This window comes from Coenobita brevimanus, chromosome 43, assembly GCF_032717465.1.
Source record: "Coenobita brevimanus isolate Jiangsu-jjx chromosome 43, ASM3271746v2, whole genome shotgun sequence".
NCBI lineage: Eukaryota > Metazoa > Arthropoda > Malacostraca > Decapoda > Coenobitidae > Coenobita > Coenobita brevimanus.
The window spans coordinates 909933-920000 of record NC_136996.1 but is presented as its reverse complement, the minus strand read 5'-3'; the positions used below and the strand labels follow the sequence as shown (position 1 = coordinate 920000).

Below are 10068 nucleotides of genomic sequence, written 5' to 3'. Positions count from 1 at the left end.
TCGCTAAGAAAGAGAGTCCATTCTGAGCAATTGATTTACACAAGCGCAACATTCCTTGATCAAGCTTCATTTCATTACACACATCCACACCTTCAAAATACACTGATGCAGAGTGTACCTTTGATACTGCTTGCAAAGAGAGAGGGAGAAGCTGAGAAGATAAGCTGAAGAAAGAGTGAGTGTGGAAATGAGTGTGTGGGAAATGAGAGTGAGTGTGGGTGTGTGTGGGAGTGAGGTGAGTGAGGATGTGTCTTGGAGTGTGGGAGTGAGGGTGTGAGTGTTGGGAGTGAGTGAGTGAGTGTGGGGAATGAGAGAGTGAGTGAGTGAGTGTGTGGGGGGAGTAATTTTGTGAGTGGGTGAGGGAAGGAGTAAGTGAGTGTGGGGAATGAGAGTGAGGGAGTGTGTGTGGGGAGTAATTTAGTGAGTGAGGGAGGGAGGGAGGAAGTGAGTGTGTGGGAAATGAGTGAATGAGAGTGTGTGTGGAAGTGAGTGAGTGAAGGTGTGTGTGGGGAATGAGTGAGTGAGTGTGGGGAATGAGCGTGTGTGGGAAATGTGAGTGAGTGAGTGTGGGGAATGAGTGAGTGAGTCAGTGAGGTTGCCACGCTCAGAAAATACACATGAATGGCAGTAAAACAGGACTTTATTGAGATGCAAAGTGCTGACACAAATACCATTGAATTAAAGATGTGCATTCGAACCTACAGCATTGACATGAATTATGGAACCCCTTCACTGCGATGACGCCTTTTTTATATACATATTCCTGTTATTTTTAGACATTTTACTCAGGAGAAATTTCTTGAACTGAACAAATCGCCACCAGCAAGGTATTTGGGCAAGATTTTGAATGGCTGTGCACCTTTCCTGTTGCCAACCTCTTCCTGGGCATGACTAGAGTAAAAATGACGTCCTCGGAGTGAAGGGATCAAGGTAATAATGCTAATATTGATATCAGGTTGCCTAGGTAATGAACATAAAGGTAATGGCAGTTAATGGAGATCCCTCAGGTGTAGACGTGTGGTCAGGTAGTCACTATACGGATGAGGGATCGTGTAAAGAAAGTGCTTATGTATACGTTTGTTTTGTCTCATACGCAACCAAGCACTTTACAATCAAATCAGAGTGAATATTGAAGTTATAATACCAGTGGAACGATTTGTGTTTACAGCTAGGTGGTACAGACTTGTTCATCGTGAAATTAATTATGATCTTTTGTCAGTACGATCCCTGGTAATACTGTTATCGTTGGACTGCATCAAGGGAAATGGTAGTGTGATCAAGTGTGTAATCTAGTGTCGTTGTAAGTGTCAGTCTTCTACCATAAGCCACCGACATGCCAGAAAACCCACACCCTTGCTGTTGCCAATACGCTGTACTGTATGAGAACCACCAGTCTTAATAAGTGCTGTATGTAAAGGAGAGCGGAGGTTAGTAGCACCTCTGCTACGTGCAGTGTAAGCACAGTGGCACAGTTTGCTGATGGTGCCTGGGAGGACTGGTGGGCCTCAGGGAAGGGACTGTCTAGTGTATACTGAGAATCAGACATATGATAAAATTACTGTAAGTTCTCGTTAAATGTAGTCTTTTTTCTATATAGCCTTTGATGCTGTCAAACCAACAGTAAACTACAAACAGATGGTTTACGAAAGTTCAACTGCCCTCTACAAAACTGATATGCCAGTCCTTCCATTTACAGTACCAAGTGTGAGGCGAAATGTGTGATATTCCAGCCATATACCGAGGACTGTCTGTACTGAATATCTCCCTGTCTTTTTCCACAAAGCTTTCCCATATTTACAGGCCACACACAATAAGCTCATACTGAAAATGGAAACAGACAGGACTTATTTGTATGCACAAATACAAACAAACTTCAGACATAAAACCAGACACTGCAACAAGGCATGGGTGTGGTAAGCGGTGAGTCAGTGGTGAGTGCAAGGGCTTGCCACAGTGAGGGCGGAAGCGAACATATTTTGACGGAAATTGTCCTGGTGTGTAGGTTGGGGTAAGAGATGGAATAAGAACACGTCCTTTTGGGATCAGGTTCTGGGCATTTCACTTCTCATTGTCACCTGCATGACGTCTGGTACTGAGAAAAGTGTTTACACACGAGGACGTCACCCAGGGAGCAAGAGTTAACAGTAGTGCATCTGGTCAGCAGCAGTCCACCTAGAACGTGGCCCAGTGAATGAAAAGTTTTTATTTCAATATTTACCCCGACCGACACAGATGGATAATTTGCGTAAGAATATGCCTAATTCCCACCTCAGAGTGGCGTGGCCTTACGGTGGCAGGGTTGAGGAGACGAGTTGACACGAGTGTATGTTGTCAAGGCGGTGTCACACGAGCGGTATTGTTAGAAACTTTTCATGACAGGTCGAGTTGCTTGAGAAAAGTTGCCAGAAGAACGTCGCATGTGACACCCCTTAACACTTTTCCTCGCCACCCACCCCAACACCTCATCCTACTGACGTCTGTTGGCAGTGGCAGTTTGCGTTAGTCCCGTCTGGTCTAAGTAGCGTCTAATCGTAGGCCGCAGCTTCTGTATCTGCTCACTAACCCACTCCAGTTTCTGCTGAGAGTAGTCGAGGAAGCGCACGGCCTGAGCGTCCACTTTGTCCAGCAGGGAGAGGGCAAGCTGTGGCCACGGTAGGTTGTGTAGGAACGTCCACCACCACACCACTGACATCTGTGCAAACATTCGAAAGTTAAAATCAAATTCTGTATTAAGGTGCAGGGTTAGGGCGCATTTACAGTGAAACAGGAATTGATTTTTTCGATACACATATTGTTTGATCGTGTAGGTAGAGATAGGACAAAGAACATACTGTTTCACTGGATCACATTCTGAACACTCTTTTTCTCACCTGTCACCTGCATTGTGATTCGTATTCTTGTCGGCAAAGGAAGCTCCCTAGCACCTCTTCCTTACTGATTTTATTTTGGATATGGATTATTAATGTAAATTTTTTTGTTATTGATCCCGAGTATGCTGGTTTTTTAATTACAGAAATGACAAAGAAGAAACATGAAGGGGTAATCAACAAAATAAATCGCCTTGGAAGAGCTGTGAGGGAGCTTACTTAACCAACGAGAATACGGGCTTACATTTGAGACTGTGAAACTTGGCCTCATGAGAAGTTTTTTTTCTTTTTCCCTAGTTTTCATGCCACCTATGCGTTCGAGCACTTTGCCTTAGTATATGTCCTATTCTGACCCCATTGTGAACGCATCCTTACATTGCAGAATACAGTAAGCAACGGCCACTCCCCACTTACCACTTACCCACCTATCCAACCACCCATTTACACACCTACCCATCTACCCCCTACTCACATACCCACTTATCCATCCACCCACCCATCTGCTTACCTACCTACCCACCGAACTATCCACCCGCCTACCTGTCCACCCATCCACTATCCATCCACCCATCTGTTCATTCACTCATCATCCTGTTCATTCTCCCATCCACTTATCCAACCATCTACCCACCTATCCATCCATCCGCCCTCCCACTTATCCATGTACCCACTATCTACAAGGTTAAGCACATTGAAATTGGATATTTTTTTAATTTGTGGGTTCCTATAATGTACAGTTCAGTGCAAAGGTCCCTGGTACACAGACTTGAACAGCCTTTACACAGAAGACTCATATTTGAATTACGTGTGGTGGAGAGGGACGCCTTCACGTGGTGGCAGCGATATTGCCGGGTGACTCTAATGCCCTGTTGTACAAACGTCCCTCAGCTACCATCCCATCACCCCAAATGAGGATGTTGGGCCGCTTGAGGCAACTTCAGCCTGCAGTCCATTGGGTTCACGTTTCAGATGAACATGGGATTACAACAACAACTGCATCTATCACCACCACCACCACCACTACTATTACCTCTACTTCTACCACCACCACCACGATCATCATCATCATTAGTACTACTACTACTACTCCATAGCTGACTAACAACAACACAGACTTGTCCATTACCTCGTAGAATGCAATGATCCATCCAATCACAGCTGCCTTCTTGAGGGCGACGTAACGCACTTTGGTCAAGTCGTAGGTGCTCCTCACGCCGGGCTGCGACGCTACCCACTGCACCGAGCGCAGGTCCCCGAGCGCGAGCCGGGGGGTCTGCGGCGGTACCGTCCTCGTCTGCGTCTCACTCATTATGTATTGGCGCTGGAATGAGAGAAGAGAGGCTGGAATGAGGGTAAAGAGGCTGGAATGAGGGTAGAGAGGCTGGAATGAGGGTAGAGAGGCTGGAATGAGAGAAGAGAGGCTGGAATGAGGGTAGAGAGGCTGGAATGAGGGTAAAGAGGCTGAAATGAGAGTAGAGAGGCTGGAATGAGGGTAGAGAGGCTGGAATGAGGGTAGAGAGGCTGGAATGAGGGTAGAGAGGCTGGAATGAGAGTAGAGAGGCTGGAATGAGGGTAGAGAGGCTGGAATGAGAGTAGAGAGGCTGGAATGAGAGTAGAGAGGCTGGAATGAGAGTAGAGAGGCTGGAATGAGGGTAGAGAGGCTGGAATGAGGGTAGATAGGCTGGAATGAGAGAAGAGAGGCTGGAATGAGGGTATTGAGGAGCGTGGTTAGGGTACGGTTGGTGCTAAATATGCAGTATGGGTCTCTTTAAACGCAGTGTGTCCAGGCATCTCGAAATGAGTGGTTCTTGAATTTAACTCTCTCTCTCTCTCTCTCTTTCATTACGGCTAGCGTCAAGTTGTTGCCATGGAAACAATAAAGACACCACTCATAATCTACAATAATAATTTGGAGTTGTTTCAAGTTCATCGCAAACTTTTCACATCTCCTCCATCCATCCTGAGTACCACGGACCTACAACCAGCTCCTTCATCTCTATTTTTTTCTGTCTGTCTGTCCATCCATCTGTCTGTTTATCTATCTGTCAAACTCTCTATCTATCTCTCTTTAGCCAGACGCCTTAATCCCAAAAGGGGTAGCCACACAAATCGCTTCCACGTCTCCCTGTCGCCTGCTATTTGTCTGCCCTCCCTCCAACTCACACCCCCCTCTGTCATATCTCGCCACGCCATCACTCCACCTAATCCCTGGCTTGCCTCTCCCCATCTCCCCCCTCCACCGCACTCACACACACTCTCCTAGTCAGTGTCTCATTCTCCATCCTCTCCATCAAAGTCAGTCTCTCATTCTCAATTCTCTCCACATCACCAGACGGTTTTATTTGTTTTAGTAAAGTCCAGAATGAGTGAATAAATAAATTAATTAATTAATATAAATGAGAAGTTGTGGCTGAATGGGATAAAAGTGCAATAAACATCAGGTACACATTGAACGTATGGAAGCAGGGCAATATGTTTGAGATGTCACGTACACAATACCAGGTTTGTGTAATTCACCGGGTCGGTCAGGATCACTTGATGGTCGTGATGGTCGTGATCGTCAGCTTTTACCCTCCCGGAAGGGAGCTGAGAGCTCATATAGTCCGATCTAAGGGCAAGGCTGTGACCTTCACACACCCACACACCCGTCCCCTTGCTCCAGGGGGACAGTAACCACCCACTTCGTTAGTGAAACTTTTCGCAACCTGAGCGAGGCGCGAACTCCCGTCCACCAGTTGGCAAGCGAGAGCGTTACCACTGCACCAGCGAGCGGTGTGTGTGTGTGTGTGTGTGTGTGTGTGTGTGTGTGTGTGTGTGTGTGTCGCCATCCACTCTGATAAGGGGGTCGTCTTGAGGGCATCTTAGTGACTCGTGCTGAGGCGCGTCCAACTCAATTCGTCCAAGCAAAGGCAAATTGAGGGCAGGGGTACCGGTATGTGGTGTATCAGGTAGCAATGTAAGCTTCGTAGCACTAGTTTCTCATCTATTTATTCTGTACTGCACCTTAATATTCTTCCTCGTGTTATTTATAGACTTCAGTACCAACATAGGTTTTCTTTTCTCTCTCTCTCTCTCTCTCTCTCAAAGCCATACTAGAAGACGAAAAGGTGCAATATGCAAAATAAATCGCTTAGGTATAGTTGCCGCGAAGCCTCTTATACCATCAAGAATATGAACTGCCATTGTGCCATAACTGCTGGAGAGGGACGCCTTCATGTAGTGGCACCGATATGATCAGGAGGTGGAGCTGCCCGGTTATACAAATATTCCCCAGTTCCCTCCCTGTCCCCGAAGGAGGATGGTGGATTGCGCAGGAAGGGCAACTTTGGCCTGCAGTTCACGAGGTTCACGTTGAGATGAGCTTGTGTTTGCAGCCACTACTAAAACTACGATATCGGCAGGGCAGAGTATGCAAACACCTTCAACCACAGCATTCTGAGTGGTGTGATGCTCTACTCTGAGATCATCAACATAAATACTTAATTAAAGACGCGGAGTCATTCATTGCTCTGCTCACGTGGCATACAAATGATGGCTTGAGGCTTCGGTTAGTATCTGGTGGTGACGCGACAGATTAGGGTAGCAACAACTAAGCTTGGCAGATAAGGAGGTAGGCAGAGAGGCAGGCAGGCAGGGATGTAGGCAAGCAATTAGGGCAGGTAGGTTGGGAGAGGGGGAGGCAGGGGAGGGAAGAGATAGGTATAGAGAACAGGGTGGCGGGCAGGGCGGGAGGGGGGAGGGAGGAGGCAGGCACTGAGGGCAGACAGACAAGCATGTAGGGTGGGAGAGAAGTAGGAAGGGAAGCAGGGAGGTAGGCAGGTAGGTGGAAAGGGAGGGAGACAGGCAGGCAGGGAAGAAGAGAAGTTGGGAGGGAGGAAAGGAAACAGACAAATAGGCAAGCTGAGAGGCAGAAAGTTGGGCAGGTAGGCGGACTGATAGGCGGGCAGGCAGACAGATAGGCAGGCAAGGAGGCAAGGAGAGGAGGACAGGCAGGCTATCACCGGCACAACATGATATTCCGTTTGGTTATCATCCTTATCACCACCCGGGACTGAAATTTGACCTCAGGGAGCGACATCATCAAGAAAATGTAACAGCGCTGAGATAAACAGACCACCTTATGATCCATTCCCAATAATAACATAATCTGTAGGAAGGACAAGGTAGGGAGGGTGCAGAATCTTAACCATATATCTCGTTCATCTTGGAGAAAAAACAAAATACATCAAAGTCCCTCGTAATCGGATTCATTTTTTTGCGAAGGTTTTTACGCTGGGTTTTCCTTGTTCTCACGACGAAAACATGGCCTGGTTGCGACAGAGAATGTCTTGCAAGTCCTAGTGAATTCCGGCTCTGTATTTCAAAATGTCACCTTATTTATGTTTACAAAATGGTTAGTACTTGTGGCTGTCAATTGCAAACGACTACTATAGCGTGATTTTTCTAGCCTGACGGAGATCTCTAACCCCTTTCAGCTCAGTTGATGGTCAGGTGCAGTCAGATTGGAGGGTTGAGCTGACTGTACTGTTTCTCCTCTAACTTGGCCTGTACTTTTACAACTTATTTCACGTAGCTCAGTGACAGAAAAAGACAACACTACGGCTCAGCATCCTTTCCTTTTTCGCCGCTAACACCATTGTCTTAGTTTTAATTCATAGTTACTGTTCAGATTTCAGGATGGGAGAGATGGCAGTTTTAGGCCAAGTTAGAGTAAACGTAGTATAGTAACCAAGGCTCACCTGTTTCGTAATTAAGACTTACCGAGTTCCGTGCACCTGTTACTAATTATTCAAAGTGTGGGAGTGGGCCAGTTCCGTCAGGTGAAAAAAAAAACGATTATAGTCCTGCTAAATACCAACTCCACATGTATAAAAATAAGGGTCGTATTCGTTAGTGGGAAAGTAGGAACGGATCTCCTTGGTTACTGCTAAAATTTACGCTCCTGTCTGAGTACACTTTGCCACCTACTAAGCTGAAAAGTGGGCGTCACGGATCTTTGGGAGGACAGAAGAAACGTGCAATAGTGTTTTACGAATCCCTGACCCCGTAAGTCCGAAAACCCATATTACGTTGAATATAATCGTAAGCAGAAGACAGGAATATATCGAAAACAGAACAGACCCCGCCTCAGTGTTTTAAGATGCTGCGTGTGTCCTCTTCTTGTTCTTGAGGATAATTTTGATTTTGTTAACTCTGACCTTATTCTGGCCTTTGGTTCCTTCTTCCTTGCTAAAAAAAAAAATAGTTTAGCAAAGACGCTCCCTAGCACTCTTCCTCAGCGATTTATTTTTGGATCTGGTTAGTTAATACCATTTTGTACCTTACTTATGTAGAGTATGGCGAAAATAGAATTACTTAGCAACGCAAAGGACGACAGTAATGAATCGCTTAGGAAGAGGTGTTTGGGAGCAGACCGATATCCATGCAGGTCGTGAGAGTTCTGTGCCATCAACGAGTAATCCTTTCAGCCCGATGACATCGTTTATAAATTCTAGCGTATCTAAGATTTAGTCATCAGGAGATATATCAGGTTGTGACGTCTGCAGATTTCGTAACACATCTTTCTTAGCGACTTATTCGGCACTTCACATCTCAATATCCTCGTGTGTGCTACAGATGCAAGCTATGGCGTTATTAAAGCTATATAAATAACATACAGTAGAATGTTAAGGTGTGATATGCAAAGGAAATCGAATAGGAAGAGGTGCTACGAAGTCTCAAGTGTTAATCCAAATACGGTCCAGTATCTTTCAGCACAAACAAGAAGCAACTCAAGGCCGAGAGTCTGCAAGCCTGTCCTTTTCAAATGAAGTCACTGAGCGGTTATAGACTAATCCATTTTCTCCATTTACAGCACTTCCTGTCACACGATCGGCTTTCCTGCTAGCTTCTCCCTGTCAGCTGTCTCTTGGCTACATTCTCTGGCAACTTTTCCCCGTCAGCTGTCTCTTGGCTACATTCTCTGGCAACTTTTCCGTGTCAGCTCTCTCTTGGCGAAAAGCAGTTGTACCCGCATATGAACAGCAGTTAAATAGCCATCGATTGGGACCGAAAAGTGTACATGCGTCAGTTCCATCATCCAGTCCTTATTTATTTCTGTACCACCAGGAACGTAGGGACCCGGAGTTAGGCTATAGTGGCTTACGTAAATCTTGGGGTCCTAAATCAGTGATGAACGGTGGCGAACAAGGACATCAAGTGCAACCAAAAAGCATCCGAAAGCGTGGAATCATACCCAAATTTTGAAAAGACGTACCTGAAAGGGGTCCAAAAGGGACTGAAGTTGTTGTCTCGTCCCACTAAACAGGTTTCCCAAATGTTCGGATAATGATTCTCCCTTCTCAACACGCCACCTCACTGAGATATTAAGATACATATAACAGAAACTTACGTAAATTTTGGCGGGAAAGGTGAGGATTACGTGTGCGTGGGGTGAGGTGCCGGGCGTGAGTGTGGCAGTGAGTGCTGCTGGGTGATATACTAGTGGTGATGGAGGGGGTGCTGAGTCGTCATGATCCCCGCCACCACTAGCAACCTTTGATCCCACACCCTCGCAACGCAACCCACGTCACCACTGCATACACCTCAGATTCTTCGGACTTGTTAAACGTAATAGACATGAAGCTTATCCTAACCTAACCTAACTTCACCTAAACTTACCCTAACCTAATCTAACCTGACCCACGCCAGCGATGCAAACGCCTCGGATTTTGCTGACTTATTAAGCGGTAGGGATATGGCACCTAACCTAACCTTGCCTAAACTTAAATAGGTATAAACTAACCTTAACCTAACCTAAACCAAACTAACCTAACCTAAACTAACCCTAACCTACTGTAATCTCACCTAATCTCAACCTACGCCACTACTACAAACACCTCGGATTATGTGGATTTTTTGAACGTGGTTACAGGTTTACAATATCATCACGTAATGGACATCAAATGCTCACTGTTCTGTAATCCACTTTTATATTGTTACATAACTATCACTCGACTATACCACTGACGGAAAGATGCTGGAGAGGGACGCCTTCAGGTGATGGCACCGATATAACTGGGTGGCTCCTCTGCCTGGTTATACAAACGTCCCTCAACTCCCATCCTGTGCCCTGAAAGGAGGATGGTGAGCTGCAGGGGAAGGGCAACTTAAGCCTGCAGTTCACTGGGTTCACATCCATCTACTAATAAAGGATTATATA

At 46.0% G+C, this 10068-nt stretch overlaps 1 protein-coding gene across 1 annotated transcript in view; it reads right to left on the bottom strand.

Moving 5' to 3' along the window:
• The window catches only part of LOC145397729 (uncharacterized), a 19872-nt gene extending 10567 nt beyond the window's left edge, over positions 1-9305 (bottom strand). Inside the window, exons 1-3 of the mRNA XM_080270746.1 lie at positions 9259-9305; positions 3994-4188; positions 2564-2692 (exon numbers count right to left, since the gene is read on the bottom strand). Of these exons, the coding sequence (XP_080126872.1) occupies positions 2564-2692; positions 3994-4176 (312 nt within the window). The 5' untranslated portion in view covers positions 4177-4188; positions 9259-9305. The remainder of the gene's footprint in view (positions 1-2563; positions 2693-3993; positions 4189-9258) is intronic.
• Between the last annotated feature and the right edge of the window lie 763 nt (positions 9306-10068).